General features: G+C 32.0%; 4 protein-coding genes across 5 annotated transcripts; 2 read left to right on the top strand and 2 right to left on the bottom strand.

The window, feature by feature from the left end:
* Nucleotides 1–837: 837 nt before the first annotated feature.
* Nucleotides 838–5,052, bottom strand: LOC110995196 (UPF0415 protein C7orf25 homolog). Of its 2 annotated transcripts, XM_022262252.2 has the most exons (9): nt 4,970–5,030; nt 4,510–4,746; nt 3,834–4,017; nt 3,345–3,481; nt 2,881–3,035; nt 2,199–2,404; nt 1,541–1,675; nt 1,265–1,407; nt 838–998 (listed from the first exon to the last, which is right to left on the bottom strand). In XM_022262252.2, exons 2-9 carry the CDS (start codon nt 4,660–4,662, stop codon nt 918–920), a joined length of 1,194 nt encoding a protein of 397 aa, XP_022117944.2. In that variant the 5' UTR covers nt 4,663–4,746; nt 4,970–5,030; the 3' UTR covers nt 838–917. The 2 variants fall into 2 exon arrangements, with proteins under 2 accessions (XP_022117944.2, XP_022117943.2); XM_022262251.2 differs by having other exon boundaries at nt 4,510–5,052.
* Nucleotides 5,053–6,318: 1,266 nt separating this feature from the next.
* On the top strand, nt 6,319–8,965 carry LOC110995206 (proliferation-associated protein 2G4). The gene is made up of 8 exons (XM_022262263.2): nt 6,319–6,512; nt 6,694–6,928; nt 7,136–7,289; nt 7,376–7,597; nt 7,683–7,775; nt 8,236–8,349; nt 8,428–8,574; nt 8,824–8,965. Exons 1-8 carry the CDS (start codon nt 6,428–6,430, stop codon nt 8,911–8,913), a joined length of 1,140 nt encoding a protein of 379 aa, XP_022117955.1. The 5' UTR covers nt 6,319–6,427; the 3' UTR covers nt 8,914–8,965.
* A 6,043-nt stretch (nt 8,966–15,008) lies between these two features.
* LOC110995205 lies at nt 15,009–16,717 on the top strand. Its single transcript, XM_022262261.2, has 5 exons — nt 15,009–15,550; nt 15,638–15,760; nt 15,837–15,983; nt 16,049–16,270; nt 16,457–16,717. The coding sequence occupies exons 1-5, from the start codon at nt 15,086–15,088 to the stop codon at nt 16,715–16,717; spliced, it is 1,218 nt and encodes a 405-aa protein (XP_022117953.2). The 5' UTR covers nt 15,009–15,085.
* LOC110995204 (interleukin-1 receptor-associated kinase 4) lies at nt 16,658–18,959 on the bottom strand. Its single transcript, XM_022262259.2, has 4 exons — nt 18,612–18,959; nt 18,370–18,539; nt 17,258–18,285; nt 16,658–17,147 (listed from the first exon to the last, which is right to left on the bottom strand). Exons 1-4 carry the CDS (start codon nt 18,794–18,796, stop codon nt 16,764–16,766), a joined length of 1,767 nt encoding a protein of 588 aa, XP_022117951.2. The 5' UTR covers nt 18,797–18,959; the 3' UTR covers nt 16,658–16,763.
* Nucleotides 18,960–18,985: the final 26 nt, after the last annotated feature.

The following is an 18,985-nucleotide window of genomic DNA, read 5'->3' on the forward strand; positions in this document are numbered from 1 at the left end:
TACACTCTACAATATTCATACTTGAAACAATGCAGTCGCAGGTAAAAAATTATTTATATTTTAAAGCATGCAGATAAAAAGTTTTCTAAAAAAGGGTAGGTAGGTACCAAGTAAAAACCTGAGGCAGAAGTCTAAACTTTTGGATGTACCGCGCAGGCCGCAAACAATCCAACTTGGTTAGCGAAGTGTGACTCACACGTGCAATACAAATAATAAACATGAGTTGCTCACTAGAGGTGCTTTAGATACATATGAAATTTAGGTCCGCCGTTCCACAACTGCGCGTTTTCCAAGGCAGTTTTTGCCGCGCACCACCACTTTGTGGAACTAGCTGCCCACTGAAGTACATATTTCCGAACCAATTCGACTTAGGGTCCTTCAATAAAGAGCGTAAAGATTCTTAAAAAGACGGCAACGGACTCGCGAGCATTCTGGCGTTTAGTGTCCATGGGCGGCAGTATTACTTAATTAACATCAGGTTATATTACTTAACCTCCTGCCCGTTTGCCCCCCTATTCTATAAAAAAAGGTATATTAATATACAGGGTGGTCCAACTAGTGACGTCAATATTTTTTTTTAAATACCTCGCACCTGGACCTGTACGAAAATACCCCATGTATGTTCTACGATTTTATTGTAGTTTTCTTGTTATAATTTTTTTTTTAATGCTTTCAGCCAGCGAGGTTTCAAATATTCATATCTTTTTTAAGTAGGATAATTAGTGTGGGTATCAATGTGTTGTTCTATGGAATGAGTAGTAACTGTTTAGAAAGAAAGATGTGATATAACTAAATAAATATTTTAATAAGGTAATATAGAATTAAAAGAAAATAGATTCATTTAAAACACAATTGTTTCGTAACATAATTTGTATTAAGGTCAGATAATCCCTATAAATAAAATTAGCTAGTTGTGATCATAAAATTTTTGTGGCGCTGCCTTCTTTTCCCTCGGTAAGAGCTCTTGATTCGTGAATAAAGGCAGCATAGTTAACACCCTGAAAAGTGAATTACTGTAATATTAAATAAGAAGTAATTTATATATAAATATAATATATTACACATGTTATATTTGTAATCAACATTTCTAGTGTGGTTTTCTGATTCGATCTGATTTGAATGGTTATTTACACAACTTGCATAAAATTAATACATAAGGAGACAAAATAAATAAAAGCAATATAATATAATTCTTTAACATTAATACCAATCAAACGAGAAGATCAAGGCAATAGAGCAACTCAACAATTAATACTATTTGTACCTGTTGCATTGCTGCTCTTATAAATCCCACATTAGCAGAAACAGTGAGGGCTTTAATCCTATGGCCAAAGTTGAATACTGTTTTTGATCTTAATCGAACATTGCCCCTCACTTTCAAATTTTGTCTGGGATAGTCATCAGGACCTTAAATAAACATGTAATTGGTCTAAATGTTTACTAATTGCAATAAGGAAAGTATATGGTCAGTGAAATCGTTCACTGTCGCAATTTATACCTAAAAGCCTTATCAAGGGTCAAATTGAATAATTATACTAACCTCCATAGTCATCATCGTGTATGGTTAACATTTCTTTTAAGTTCATACTTCTTTTCTTCTCCATAGGCCCTCCTAAAGTTTGTACAATTTTTTCAAAATTATCCCAAGCGGTTCTACAGCAAACTAACGTTTTACCTAAAATGAAAGTATGTACTTAAGGTTTTACCTATCCTGGTTAAATTTGCGAATGTTTTTGCTGTAAGCGCCATCTAGCGTGTTACACCTTACAGTATAAAAATCATTTTGGACCTGAGCCGATACTCTGTAACTTTTCATAGCAATAGGAATCTGTAGTATATATGTATATATAGAGAAGTGTATACATATACATTAAGAAGCCAATTATATATGATATAAAATAATGTTGCATTAGCAATTGTTTTAGATTGAACCATTCACTCTTTAGAACTCACATGCTATTTACTAATAATAAATAAAGTATTAAGATCAGAGCTTTTCCTTCCACAGTTTTACAATAACTTATCTACTATATCTCTCACTTTATAGATATTTTAGTTAATATATTATATATATATTACATATTATATTGCATGCTGTGTTTCTCTGTTAAATCTTGTATGATCAATGCTTTTATTGTAATGTCTGTTGGTAAACCTTTTTAAAATAATTAAATTAATTAAGAATTACGGTAACTAACCTTCAAACAATTTATCTAATATTGGTTTTACAGGTCTTTCATCATCCCATGCTGCTTGTTGTGTTAACACATCTTGTTGAAACAAGTATTTGCAGTATCCATTTGTCATGTTGCTCACATATGCCATCATAGCAGTGACATCTAAATTAAGAGTGTTAATACCAATGTCTTTATCATTTGAGAAGATTCCCGCATGTTCATTTGTACTAAAATATTAACATTAAATAATATAAAAGATTCTATATATACAAAATTAATAAGTTACATAAACTCTTCTAACATTTTGAAGTAAATTATGCATTCAACATTATTTTAACAAAAACCTCCATGATAAATATGTATGTTCAGGAAAGCTAGTCATAAAATAAAGTAAAGCATAAAATGCTTGCATGTGCCTTATTACAAAGATGTCATCAATATCACAAGATAAAGATTAATTAAGTGAAAGAAATACAACCTAACTACTGGTACAGTACAAAAATAACAGACAACACTATATAACAGTTGTCTGAAATAAACATTATTTTTCTAATAGTTTATCTTTCCATTTAGTGCCAACTCTTTGTAACATCATAATAATCACAGTGCCTTGAGTCTCATTATATAGAGTTTTCACTGTAGTTACAACTATTTCCTATTGTTAAAACATATAAATTTAACTGGAAATAAGGTAAAAAACAACCTATTTCCACCAGTGTCTTCAGCTGATGATGAATCTGAACATTCATCAAAATAATCAGTAGAATTTGGCAAAATTTCCCCACTTACAACAATCCCATGAGATTTCAGCCTATGAGCCAGATTCTTTTCAATGCCACTTACAAACTCGAAAATGACCTGTAACATATAACTACATATATATACAAGAATTTTATCTTACTTCATAGCTATATTCTTAACCTTGTTTAATTTTTTACTACTGATTACATTAGTAACTTCATTAATCCTATCCTAAATAATAAATCCAAGCTTTCACTTTATACCATAGCTATTTATCCAAAGCAAACATATTGGTTGGTATGGAAAGCATCAATCTTATTAACTATAATGTTTGAATAAGGAAAATTAACTTATAAAATGACACCAAATCTGATGTTTTAATATAAATGGTATATTACTATCTGCAATTTAAAAATATGTGTATACCTTTGGGGGTTTAAACATACAGGGATATAATTTAGCACATTCAACATAATCCACTGCTTGGTCTAAAATTGATCTTGCTCCATATGATGCATTACCTTCACTAAGTGCTGATAATGATTTTGGATTTCGGGCTATCACTGAAACAAATTAAACAATCCAGTGGCGCTACAACAACCTTATTAAGGGTCTTGGCCACAGATTAATTACATTTCTTCAATGGTGTTTTATTTTAATAACAGGTGAATTTTTGGATATGCATGTTCTTAGCATTGTACCTGTCTGGGGAATATTTAAAGGGATATATTTGTATATATGGAGAATTTGAGATGCAAGAAATATTGAAAACTAACATGGAACTTTTTTTAGTTGGTTGTTAGCTTTTTATAATGTAAGCCAATAAATTATTCTGAAAACAATACAGGTAACACTACACTTTATTCACAAATTGAAGTGGTAACATAAAGTGCATATTTAATGTATTAACCTTACCTTTAGTCCAAACTTTTCCATTTTCACTTATTATGTCTATAACAAGTTTGCTATCAGCATTAATGTGAAATATTTTACAAACTGATACTACTCCTGGTCTTAGAGCACAGTCAACCATTGCACCCAGATGCCTCAGATTTGAGCATGACAACTGTTCTACTTTAACCTTTTTTGATTTTTTTAACTAGAATGACAAGTTGTAGATTAGTAAAAGTTTCTGATTATTATTTTGTCTGAGTATGATATGATACTAAAGTTTAACTTTGTTCTGACCACAGAACGTAGAAGTAGAGGTATATTAAGAAATTGATAATAGGAAAATTAAGAATTTGATCTAGATTTTAAAAAGAGTATTTTTTAACTTATGTTAGGTCCACTAATAATATACCGCCTTATACCTGAACTGCAGCTCCTAACAAACATTGTGTAAAAAGAAAACTTGGCCATTAAAAAAAGTGGCGGAGAGTTTATTGCCAGTTCTTCTCTTCCATTCTACGCCCTTGATTTGAGAACTGGCAGTAAATGTAAAATTAAATTCATTTAAAATTCCCTTTTTTTTGACGTTCATAAGTGTACATTGTTACCTACATGAATAAATAAATTTTGAATTTTTACTGCAAAACATCAATCAAAGCATTCAGAGGCTAAAGGCATTATAATATATTATTCAACTCACTCTCATTAAAAAGTCCATTTCTTGTTGAATTTTTCTCTGTAATTTAGGCACTCCTTCTACCATTTTAATAATATGTAATCTTTCTATCAAGTCCCGTGCGTATTGTATTTTCTCCTCCAACATACATATTAGTTCTTCTGCAGTTAAGCTCATTTTAAACTCCAATATTTTTTCAAAAAATTAAGTATTATACATATAACCAATGCGGCAAATCCATTTACTGCGGCCAGCTTCGAGCTAGTCACAATGATCACATAAATTATATTACAGAAATAATAAATAATTTAGAATTAAAGTTCAAAATATTTAAATCGCGTACTATCAAATCATTTCATCACAATATCTATTGTTTTTAATTTAAATTCAAATTTGTGTCATGCAACATTTGTAAGGTATCATGGGTGATTTCAAAAGTATGCGGAAATATTAAAAATATGTATTTAGATTTTTTTATAAACACCTAAAATCTTCCTAGGTGTCACTTTTGTTTTTAAAGCTATCACCATTGTATGTTTTTTATCATCACGACAGTATATTCTAAATCTATTTTATTTATTTAAGAGTAAATAAAAATATCTATGTCGACAGTACAGAGTTACAGACGTTACTTCTAGTGATGGAACCGGTTTCATAAAAACCTAAAAAAAACCGGTTTTTGTTAAAACCGATAATTACCGGTTCACATTATAAAACCGATTACAATCACAAAACATGTATCCGAGACAATCCGAGTCTTTGATGTGTATCAGAAATTAAGTCTTGCTCCGTTTAAAATATTGTCTATGTTAGGGGAATCCCTGATACATCGTTTTAGTATGCAACTAACCTCACTCACTATACAAAAATATTTCAGTTTTGCTTGTGAATTCTTTGGAGGTGACAGATTTGTTTACGAACAATGCCTAAAGTAAAAGGTAAATCAATTACTAGAAATCTTTTTGAGAAGATTGACAATGATAGTGCAAAGTGTAAGCTATGCGCTAAAGTGATCAAAGTTGGAGCCAGCAACATCCGTGCCTTCAGAGAGGATGTTTTCAAAATCAGTATACATATTGTCCTCTAGAAGAAGCAGGCTACAACCAGATGCTGTTGATCAAATTTGTTTCATAAATCAAAGCTATGATTTGTTGGAAACTGGCGAACTATAAAATTTCCTGCTGTTTCTTTTATGATTGATGACCTGATTTTTTTTGTATTGTACCTACCTGATTATGTGAAGAAAAATAAATACTAAGCCTATAAATACATACTTTTTTAGAAAAAAACCTAATAAAACCTTAAAAAACCGGTTTTTTTTAATAATTAATCGGTATATACCGGTGTTGAAAATTGTAATCGGTTCACATCACTAGTTACTTCATATTTCAAAAGTTCATAGATGATGTTTCCATATCAATTAGATATTATCACTCTGTATCATAGTCATCAGTAAGTTATAAAATATATTGTGTTTTAGTACATGGCTATGCTATTGGGTATAATATATTTATATACTAAGCATTTTTTGTAAATATATTTTTATTTAATTTACTAACTTACCATCTTCCATAGGGATATAATTTTTATCCGGCTACGATCGACCACAGATAAGATATTTCTATAAATGATTTTAGGTACATGGTGAAAAAGTTATATTTATTTACGTTGCTACCAGTATAAACACTAGTTAGTAGTAAGTGTTAATAATACATTAAAAACTTCCATTTAATTTTTAATAAAAGGATTAATTATGGTTTACTGATTAATATAAAATAAAAGAAAGTGGTTTGGTCACCCGCCATATTTCGTAAGCCGCCTGCCGCCATGGCATTTGACGCTCTTTCAGGTCACGTGGTTGTCGTTTTTCCTACCAATGACCAATCACTGAAACTTCTCCAATTATTTTAACATAACCAAACTTATATGTGAGAACTGAGAAATGGCTGACGAAAAAGATGTTGAGAAAACCATTGCTGAAGACTTGGTTGTCACCAAGTACAAATTAGCCGGGCAAATTGTGAACCGTAAGTTATTCCAATCTAAATGCTTTGTTCGCTAAAATAAAATGTTTACTTTTGTTTGAATGACGAAGGGTGGACGCTGGACGCGTGTCATCACCACGCGGACATTACCGCTTTTTCCTTTCTTATTATGATAAACTCGCGTAGAGTATCTGATTTTACTTAAGACATCTTTTATTTTCAGGTGTCCTGGAACAAGTAATTGCTAAATGTGTTCCCGATGCTAGTGTCAGAGAAATATGCGAATTTGGTGATAAACTTTTGTTAGATGAAACTTCTAAAGTATTTAAGAAGGAAAAAGATTCTAAAAAGGGTATAGCGTTCTCAACGTGTGTCTCTGTAAACAACTGTATTTGCCACTTCTCGCCTATCCCAAGTGAAACGGATTATGTCTTAAAGCTTGGAGATCTAGCTAAGATGTGAGTTCCATTATTTCTTAAAAGGTTTGAGTAACACTAATAATTTTTTTATGAAAATTAGGTTATATAGATTTCATGTGATTTGGGGTTTGTAACAAAGTTGTGATTTGATGCATCCACGAACATGGCTGTTTGGCTGCCTTTAAATGATTGTTTACAAAAAATAAAATTTTATATGAGGTACATTTTTGTTGTATACTTTAACAGTGACCTTGGAGCTCATATAGATGGATTCATTGCCGTGGTGGCACACACTGTTGCAGTTGGTGGTGGAGAAGTATCAGGCCGTGCTGCTGATGTATTGCTTGCAGCACATCATGCCAGTGAAGCTGCCTTGAGGTTGTTACGACCTGGAAATGAGGTTTGTTACCCTATATCTATTCTGCAACTTCGTCCTGTCAAATTGTCAAATATTGTTTTGCAACATGGCCTTCATTTTACTTACAGAATTATGCTATAACTGATGTTGCACAGAAAATAAGTGCAGAGTATGGTTGTAAGCCTATAGAAGGAATGCTCTCTCACCAACTGAAGCAGTTTAGGATTGATGGTGAGAAGAGCATTATTCAGAACCCAACTGAAGCACAGAGAAAGGAACATGAAAAGGCTACATTTGAGACATATGAGGTTTACGCAATGGATGTTCTTATTTCTACTGGAGAGGGTGTGGTAAGTAATGAATACTTTTGTGTTTAAGAAAAATTATATTTTTAACTTAAATGGTCAGGAATTTCTATCATAAATTTTTGTACAGGGACGTGAAATGGATACTAGATGTACAATATACAAGAAAACTGATGAGATCTATCAATTAAAATTAAAAGCATCAAGAATGTTTTACAGTGAGGTTTGTATGCCCTTTTTTTATATGCAATAACTTATATTTGAAAATATAAAGTATGGACATATGGTCATTTCCCTCCATAATTATTAATTATAATATTTTTATTACACAAATATACAGTCTTTAAAATTTTCTTTACCTATAAAAATTATTACTATAATATATAATTATTAAATAATATAATTTTATGTTTAGGCATTAATAAAAAAAAATTAATTAAAACAAACTTAAAAAGTAATATCTATTTATTATGATTTTTCCCAAAAACTTCTGCACAGTGCTACCAGTGTAGTATTGCTTTTCTATTTGGGATATAACAGTGTAATGTGTTTGAACCAGTTTACTTTAGAGTAAGTTGGTATAGATCATTACCACATTTATATATCAATTGAAATTTAAAAAAAAAGAGGTTTTTTTATATTACCTTACTTATTTGCAAATCCCTTGTTTATTCTCAATATAGGTTCGCAACAAACATGGATCAATGCCATTTAATCTACGAAGTTTTGACAAGGAGACAAGTGCCAGACTGGGAGTTGTTGAATGTGTCAATCACAAGCTTATTGAACCTTTCCAGGTATGATTAAATTACTTTCCATATGAGACCTTTATTATATTGTAATTATTATTTAGATTAATAATTATTATCCTTTAGGTCCTTTATGAGCGGCCTGGTGAGTTAGTGGCACAATTCAAGTTTACAGTGTTACTGTTGCCAAGTGGCACTCATCGTATCACTGGCCTGCCTTTTGACAAAGCTCAATGTAAGACTGAGCGTACAATCAAGGATCCAGAACTGAATGTAAGTGGGAACTACATGAACAAGTAACAATTAAAAAGAAGTACTTATATTCCCTGATATCTTTCAAAGCATTCTTATTGCATAGAGTGTTTTGGTACAAGCTCAGGGAAAAGAGACGTAATATTTTTGAGCTGACCTGTTTTGTAACATTTCAGTTTGAACTATTACAACATTTGATTGCTATCTTATCTTTGATTGGTATTGAAAAATTAAGATTTTATTATAATTTTCATAATTACACTTTAACAGGCCCTTCTCAACTCATCCACAAAATCTAACAAAAAGAAGAAAAAGAAAGCTGGAGCTGAAGAGCCGATGGAAGTAGAGACGGCTGCCTAGCGACAAAATTGCTACTTTATGGACCTTGCAATAAACTGCTTTTTAACTCAGATTTTATCCATGCAACTCCCAATTCCAATTGTTAACGTTGTGCATTAAAGATGTGACCACTGTGATGATATACATAAACTTAAGTCTGTTTTACTCCTGATTAGTGGAGTATACACCTGTTGAAACTTTGATAACTAAGAAACAAAACACTACAACAAAAACTTTTATACATATTTTTTACAGATTATTATTCTCACAATCTATGCAATGAAAAAGTTGTTGTATAGCAAATTAACATCAGTTTGAAAAATTCAGAACCTATATCAAGTAATCCTTTAAATACATACCACTTCTTTTTATTTAATACCTGCATTAGATACATTCTTTGTAACTGTAAATATTTCACATTTAAATTCTTGTTTGGGCACAAACTATGATTGATATTGAATAATTGTGAAATGGGTGTCAAAGGTTATCATATAATAAAAATTTGCCTTAGTTAAATTTTTTATATTAAAATTATACTGACATTGGTTAGCTCTGAAGTGATGGAATATTGTGTAGTTCTAGTTTTATAACTATCAGATTGAGAATTTATAGATAATCTTAATACACTGTTTGTAAGATCCCTGACATGAATTAAATTAAAACTACAACAATCATTGTTGTCAGTCTTTCCAATTGGTGTTTTATTTAAAATACTAATATATTTAAGATCAAGCTTAAACACAAAACTGAAGGTTACAGTTAAAATAAAATCCAATGTTTAAAAGAATTTATTATCATGAACAAATAAATATTACAACTACATTTAATTTTACTGCTTAGATTGTTCTTCATTTTGGCTAGTATCTTGTTCTAGTGATGATGATATAAATTCATAACTTTTAACAGCAGCATTTGAAGTATGTGTTGGTAAATTCACGAGAAACCTGAATGTTGCTTTAACACCACTGTTCCAATAATATTTAAATAAGTAAGATATTCTGTCATTAGTAGGTAGCGGTGGTAGCTGAAAACATATCAATGTTGTTGAGTCCAATTTATAAAAAATATTGTGTTCAATAAGTACTTACCTCATATGGTATTTGATTTTTTAATTCTCCTACATACGGCGAAACTCCATCCTCCAGCTCTTTATATAATTCTGCTGTAGTAGTACTATCTTTCCAAACACCTTTATCAACTGTGTAGTAAACTGCGGAACCCAAAATAGCGGATTTGATGCCAAACCTACAAAGTTTAGTCGAACATTAAAAAAACGCTAAAATTACAATTCAAATTAATTTATCACACATACTTCAACATTATTTTTGTTAAACAATCACTAAAATTATGTAAGTTACTAAATTTCGCAAGCTCTAGGAATTGACATTTTTGTACTAATTTCACAGATTAGATATTAGTAGAGTGTGTGAGTGCGCGAGAAATAGGTCGGCGCGTGGACAATTGGAATTTGGAATTATATCTCTCTACGCAAAATTGTTTTTTGGACTGCAGTGGTGTTTATATTGAATTTTAGTTCATAGAATCATGATCTCTCTCTCTTTAGTCGGCAGCTCATGTCTGAGCATCGTGGTCAGCAACGAAACATCTAGCGCGGACTATCTGCTTCCACCGGTTTCTGTCCAGCGCTTTTCTTATGACATTGTATAGCTTTGAAGACGATGAGTCTTTCACTTGATCGGTCCATCTGGTTGGTGAACGGCAACGTGATATTTTGCCTTCTGTGTTACCAACCACGATCAGTTTCTCCAAGTTCTCATCGCCTTTGCGCATTGTGTGGCCGAAATACGATACGATTCGCTGTAGGCATACGGTAGACAAGCGAGTTCGTATGCGAAATTGGGTCAGGATTGATGTGTTGGTGCGCTTCGCAGTCCACGGTATTCTGAGTATTCGCCACCAGCACCACATCTCAAAGGCATCGATTCTTTGTCGAAAGGCTTTTGTATAGTCAACAAAGCTTAAGATCACGGAAGTGTTGAATTTCCTACTCTTTTCGATGATTTGGCGAATGTTAAGGATTTGTTCCCGCGTTCCTTTGCCTCTAACGAAGCCTGCCTGCTCCTCAGGTATTTGTCGGCTAAGGTAGTAATTAAGACGTCTGTTAATTACATGGAGGAGGATCTCACTCGCATTAGATATCAATGCTATAGTTCTGTAATTTCCACAGACTTTAGAAGAGCCTTTCTTGTGCAGAGGTTTAAACACCGATTCTGTCCAGTCATTTGGTCACCTTCCAGACCGCCAGATGGTGTTGCAGATCTCGATTATAGCCTTTGTACCTCGGTGACCTAGGTTTTTTAATATTTCGGCTGTCACAGCATTATTACTGGCGATTTATTGCACTTGAGAGCTTTGATGGCATGCTCAATTTCAGATGTTAGAATATCAGGCTCTTCTGTTGCCCATGAGTTGCTCTTGCTATTCCCTTCAGCGTCATATAGTTCCGCGCAGTAGTTCTTCCAGCGGTCCAACACTTGAGCCACATCTGTAATTAGACGCCCATCTGTACCTTCGATAGCACACGTTCTTGGCTTACGAGTACCAGTCAGTTCTTTTCCTTTTTGAAAAAGATATCTGGATTCGTTTTTCAAAGAGTGCTGTTCGATTTCGAGACAGATTTCGTTGATGTGATGTTCATAGTCTTTCCGACAGTAAAGTTGAACCAGACGGCTCAGATTTGCATACCGTTGCTGATCTTCTATCGAGCGAATACCATTTTCCTTTAGTTCCCGTCTCTCTGGGATGACTTTGGCCGTCTTTGGTGTTATGAAATCTTTCATTACGGGTTTCACTAGCATGTTTTCTCTAACTGTTTCTTCGATCACCCCTTTGAGGCTCTCCCATTTGCTGTTACTATCTCTCTCTTCATTATGAAACACATCCATTTTCTGAGCAATACCTTGTCTGAATCCATCGGCGTTTAGACGTTGCATATTTAGACCCTGCTTATGTTTACATATTCTCTTAAAACGCACTTGCATAGTTGCCACAAGGAGCTGATGATCGGATCCACAGTCAGCACCCGGGTAAGTAGTAGCGTTCGTCACTGAGCTTCTCCGAATCATGATACATGACGGTCTATAATACAAAAAGTGCTGGTAGAAATGTCATATATAATGTTGTGCTTGAGAACCAAACCGGGACATTATATTTCATGATTCAGCAAGACTTAGAAAAGGGTAAATCACAATATTTTCTTTAGGCAGTTTAAAACAGACAAGTGCTGCTTTATATGCAATACGGTTATAATAAAGGACAGCTTAAAACATTAGGTCTTTAACTATGAAAAAGAGCATATTCGGGCTGTGGCTGTGAGCCTCTCAATGAAGCGGTGTCCATTATCACTTTAAGTGCTGTTTTCTCGGATCCGAGTGGAGCGGGGTCATAGTAACGGTGCCGTCCACTCGGATCCGTGCGAGCGTCCCGTTAATTTTTTGCCAACCAATGCCATCCCTAGCTCTCGGACCCGAGTATTCGACATTCAATGTCCGGCACATTGCCACTTGGATCCGAAAAAAAATGTATTAAAAATTATAATATACATTCATACATATATTTAAACAATCATATTTACTTAATCAAACTTCCGGCTATTACTTTGTATGCATTGTTTAAGCATTCAATGCCAACAATATCATATATCTACTGCCCAGTAGGTAAGACATGAACTTAAGTACGACCAGGACTAAACCCTGCTAGAAAGTCTTGGAAATAGATTTGTGTTGGGAGGTGACTTCAATGCAAAACATACCTACTACGGATCAAGATTAACATCAAGTAAAGAAAAAGAACTGTTCAATGCTATAAAACATTTGAGATGTGATGCACCTTTAAAGAATCATGAACAATTAGAATTATTCGATTATAATTATATTAGAAAGCTATAAGAAATGTCAAAAAACCTACAATTCATATTCCTCCCTTACGAGAGTTTAATGGGAATTGGGCTGCAAGTAACACAAAAAGAGGTTTGCTGATCATCTAGAAAATATATTTCAAATCGATAAAGAAGATTTACGTGACTTCGAAGAAATATCGTCGGAAGAGCTTAACATCCGTCTAGTCCCACAAGGGAGTGTATTAGGTCCGGTACTCGATATTACTTAACTAGAAGATAACGTAATCACGACCTTTGCCGATGATATCATCTCTACAGCTACTAAAAAGGAACCGGTAGTCAAAGCAATAAATATTGTTGGTTGGTGGACCAAAAAATGGCGGATAAGACTAAATCAGTTTATATCAGTTCACATAAACTTTTCCAACAAAACACAAAATCACCTGCCAGTATTATATTGATAACGCCAAAGTACCGTTCCAACATTCAGCTAAGTACCTAGGTATGACGCTGGACACCAAACTCCGATGGATGGAAGGTCCAGGTAAAAAAGGTACAAGTCCTGACACCTGTATAAACTTATGGTTGTGTCTGCTCACCAGCTGTGGGGCTGTACCAAATAATAACATCCAAGTAATCCAACGATTCTAAAACAAAGTGCTCAGGGGAATATTTAATGCTCCCTGGTGCATTCGTAATTACGACGTCTATCGGTTCCATAATGTCCTGCTGATGGCGCCATCAACAGGCTCCACCATAACGTGAAAGTCGAGGGTATTCAACTCCTTCACACCATGTGCCTAGTGAGAAGACTGAAAAGGACAAAACCATTTGAACTAGTGAATTAGTTCGTAAATATTTAATAACTTAAAAAAAGAGGAATGTAAAATATTCTAATGTATATAAAGCAATAGTTCATAGTACCACGGAATTAAGTCAGCTGTAATTACCGAGTTACTCGCATATAGATGCAAATCTGTGGTTATATTATCGCAGAACTATTTGGTCTAATCGGGTTGACTCCGTTCACCGTTGTGGTTATCCGTCATATATCTATGATCATACGATTTTAAAATAAAACTAATCTGTGTTCGATATACACGATGTTCATAGGGATGTGACCTCAAGTCGAAAAAATCGATTATTTAATAATCGATTCTTTTTGTTTCAAGATAAATCGATTTGTGAAAAATCGATTTTCGAGGAAATAATCGATTTTTGTAAACATTTCGATTTTTTCATACGAAAAATGCTTGTTCGATATATTATTCATCAGTATTGTTTAAAATTTGACTTAAAAAAATAAAATAAACTGATAAGGGTAAATAATGAATAAAATGACAAATGTTTAGTATGTTTTAAAACTAAAAAACACAATAATTTTATTCTTAAACTTTGAGTTTAAATAATAAAAAAAAACTAAAATAAATAATTGCCACAAATGTTTAGTATCACTTAACATTTGACTAGAATCGAAGTAAAATTAACTGATTAGTTTAAGTAGTAAACATAATGATAATTTTAAGTATCAAACTTAGAAAAAGAAAAAAGTTTTCTTCAAGCTTTGAGTTTAGGTAAATAATAAAAAAACTAAAATAAATAATTGTCACAAATGTTTTGTATCACTAAACAATCGACTAGAATCAAAGTGAAATAAACCGATTAGTTTAAATAGTAAATGAAACGATAATTGCTAGGTATAAACATTGAAAAAGAAAAGAAAGCTTTCTTCACACTTTAAATGAAATTAAATCAAAAAACTTAAGAAAATTATTGCCATAAGTCTTCAGTCAAAGAGTTTAAAAATAATAATTTTGGCAATCGCTTTCCTAAAATGCGGTTCCTAGTTTTTCTGACAATATTTCCCGCTTTCGAAAATAACCTTTCAGCTGGTGCAGAAGTGGCCATAACTGAGAGGTGTTTCAGAGCCAAGGCAGTTAACCTTGGGAAAGTTCCTTCAGAGCTTCTCCATAAATCGAGAGGGTCCATTTTAAAATTTGATAATGGTGCCGCAATATTTAAGTCTAATTCTGAATTTTTGGTCATTGACGTATGAGCAGCCATTATTTTTTGCTGGTGTACCTGCCATATATCTTGTCCGTCGTTACAAAAATCGATTTAAAATGCCTAATTCATATAATCGATTTATTAAAAATCGATTTTTACAATTAATAAAATCGATTACAAAAAATCGATCGTAAGAAAAAAATAATCGATTAAAATAAAAATCGATTATTTATTCACATCCCTAGATGTTCATCATTGGTCACACATGACACAGCACACTTGTGAAGTTTTATTAGAATATATTTTTTAATATTACCTTATATTACGATGGAATCTACAACTAATTTATTAAGAAATATTAATCGCTGCCTAATACCAAAATTGTTCAAAAACTACGATGAATGTTCTGATCATCAGGAATTTAATATAAGAAATCAAAACTTGGCTTACAACTTTAAAATTCTCATTGAATGTTTATATGATATCAATTGCATAGACTTCAAAAATAATCCTGCGATTATCGCTCTTCTCGTGAATTTGTTCTTAGAACTAAGTTGTGATGGGCCATGGAATAACCATGTCACTGAAGATATATCAAAACATTTGAACACACACTTTGAAAAAATTACTTCAATTAGATTAGATTCTGTTTTCAAGAGAAATAATATATTTGATCATCAAGAAGTCTTTAATAAATTTTCTGATGAACTTCATTTAAAATTAACATATGAAAGTTTTAAAAAGTATCCAGCTCAAATTGAAGTTTACTATTTATTTATTAAAAATTTAAAAGTAATTGATTGTTAAAGAATAATTATCTTTTAATTCTTTGGATGAATTCTTTCATTTACAGTTGACCTTTACACTTGTATGTTTCAGGGTTATGATGTTGCTGTGGTGCCTTCAAAAATATTTCCAATAACTATTCTCCTTGTTGAAGATTATGTAGATTTTAATAAAAACAAAGGCCTAAAATGCTGTACTCATTTGTTGCAGTATCTGGTAACTGAATACATTTGTAATTATTGGGGCATTTAGTTGATTTTATTCCTTTGGTTTCATTAGTATTGTTTTACAGGATAGTAATGTTTTTCTAACTGGGAACTACTATGAAGTTATTTACAGAACTTTAAAAAGAAATCTATCTGATAGAGATGACAATATTACGAATCTTACTCATTCAAATTTATTGATGTTACTAGATATATTACCAAATACTGGAAAGGTAACTTATTAAAAATTATTTACATGTTTATTTTTTTTAGATAAAAAGTGAAATGTTTTTTTTAGAGACAAAAATTGGATGAGCTTTATAAAAGCTGTTTAGACCAACTATCAATAGAATCAAACTTATATCATAAAGTAGCTCTGATTAACTTCACATGCACTGTTATAGAGCACCATAAAATTAATTGTGCTAATAGGAGCATTTTTAAAGATATTGTGTGTCAAAATTTGGATATTTGTACCAATAATGCTGTCATTGATGTAATTTTAGCACCACTTCTGAAGGTAAGATTGTACTTGGCTAGATAAGATTATTTTAGGTTTTTTAACTAGATTAACAATCCAATCTAGATATATATCAACATTGTACCATAAGTGTGAATTAATTTAAATATATATGGTAGTTTTTTGTAGTAAAAGTTTAAAAAAAACAGATATTTGGAATCAGGTGTTCTTATACATTTTTTTCAGTGTTTAAAGAAATGGATTATCTACTGTTGGCCAGTGTGGAAGTACAACACAGACCACAAACTTCTATCTGCACTTTTGAAAGTTTTGTATACTTGTAATGAAGATCTCTATAAAGAAATATATAACATTATTGTAACACTTATCTGTTTATGTACAGAGGATGAGCAAACTCAAATTCTTAATAATTTAAACAAAGTTCAAGAAATTCAATGTGATATATTTAAAGAGAAAATAAGTAATATAATAACACATTTTGCCTAAATAAATTTTATCATTTTAATTTAACAAATAATTTTCAGTTAAAGAATCAATCCCAAATTTCAAATAATGCTTTACACACTTCATTCATTGTAGGTCTATCTTTTCTATTTCGTTCTAAGCATTTCTGTGCCAATGCAAATATGTCTTTGGCTTCTATCCAATTTTGCACATCATAATCTAATAAAACTTTTATGTCTCCTTTGTAATTTTCTTCCACATAATCTTTGATGTTTAATTTTTCTCCATTTGACACTACTATAGGTTTAAGGCCAGTAAGTACCTCCAGTAACACAATACCAAAACTGTATATGTCAATTTTCTGAGTAATTGTACCATGTAATCCTTCAGGGGCCATATATGCTGATGTTCCCATTGGACAGGTAGTCATTATAGTGAAATCATACTGCTTAGCTAATCCAAAATCACAGAGCTGTAAAATAAAAGCATAATATTAATAAATAAAGCATGTGCTACTATTCATATATTTATGAATTAACACTTTAGTCAACACTTATGCTTTTAAAATAAAAATAAAATCACCTTGGGCACATAATCTTTTGTTAATAGAATATTTGCAGTTTTCACATCTCCATGTACAAAATTTGTAGTGGAATGATCTGAATCTGATGCAATAGCTCTGCCTAAATTCAATAATTCTGCATTACTCTGTATGGGTGTTTCATTTGTATGTAAATATTTTAATCCCTTTGCTGTTCCTAATATAATGTTCATTCTGTGTTCTATATTTAAAACTTTTGCTTGAATTTTTTCGGATAATGAACCTCCATCTATATATTCACTTACAATACAAGGGACTGGACCATCTATAGAATATCCCAAAATTGGTAATATATTAGTATGCCTAAAGTGTGAAAGAAATTTAACTTCAGCATTAAATACTTTCATAGCAATATCAGGTTTTCGTTTAATATCCAAATTACTGTGGACTTTTTTTACAGCAAGCAAACCAAAATTTGGATAAGTTCCAACAAACACATCACCAAATCCTCCACTACCAATCTTACCAGCTTTAAATCCATTCGGACCTTCAACTATATTATCAGAAAAATTATTTGTGATGCTCTGTAATACCTGATACTTAAAATCCCTTAGTTTTGTATCTTGAAGTATAGCGCTATCTATATCAATAGACATATAAAGGTTTGGGAATGATTGTTGGTACACATTCTCATAATTTAAATTGGCAGATTCTTGTTCCATTGCTTTAAAATCAGGTACATTGCCAGATGCCTCCAAAGGCTTAGTATAAGATTGACTGCTTGTATTATTTTCTATATTATTTGAAGAGAATTTAATTAAATCAGATGCCGATTTAATTTCTACTGTGGTTTTATTTCCAATAGAGTCATTACTGTTTATACTTATAGGAGGATTTGATAAAGAGAATTGTATTAATGGATCTGCTGATTTCATCTCTTGTGTGGACTGACCGCAAAATCTTTGCATATTACTGTTATCTGTTGTAAATTTAGAGTCATTTAATAGTATTGAAACATCAGTAGTTATTGGTGCAGCTGGACCATCTCCAGGGCGCTGTGGTTTAGATTCTAAAAAATAATATTTTTAATTAACACTAAATGGAGAAATCAATAGTGTAAGATTAGTTGAATGTATCCAGTATATATGCATACCATTGAGAAGGTCTGCCAATTCATCTGCTGCTCTGTACAACACTTGTGATTTGTCAATAATCTTTTTTAAATCACTCAATCTTGGACGCACTCTGCCTGATGTAGCCCATTCATCTAGCAAAATTTCAGTGCACTTCAGACTACTTTCCCTAGCGTATTCTTCTATCATGCTGAAATTTTTGAAACTTTAAAGTAGAAAGGCGACAATATTTACAAACTATATAAAAAAGAATTGAACTTACCAGATATGCTCGCTGTTGTATTTAGGCTCAAAATTTGTGGACGATAAGTCATTTATATCTTTTGGAATGTTAGACATGAACTTTTTCCAATCACTGTTAATCTCCAAAATATTAATTAAATTGCACAGGAGTCCAGACGGAAGCTTACGTATTTCAACATTTTTATACATTTTTAAAAGACACATTCCGTCAACAATTGAATATTTTAAATTTACATTGATTCTAAAGAAAGAGGTTTCTATAATTGTTCATGAATTTCCTATTTACACTTATCATAATGATATTAATTTATCCTTTGGGAAAGGCAAAGGACTATTTACACTTAACGAAATGCTACAAATGTCATTTTTTGTTGAGAAATGCGAATCTGTTAT

This window comes from Pieris rapae, chromosome 2 (assembly GCF_905147795.1).
Source record: "Pieris rapae chromosome 2, ilPieRapa1.1, whole genome shotgun sequence".
NCBI classification, from domain to species: domain Eukaryota; kingdom Metazoa; phylum Arthropoda; class Insecta; order Lepidoptera; family Pieridae; genus Pieris; species Pieris rapae.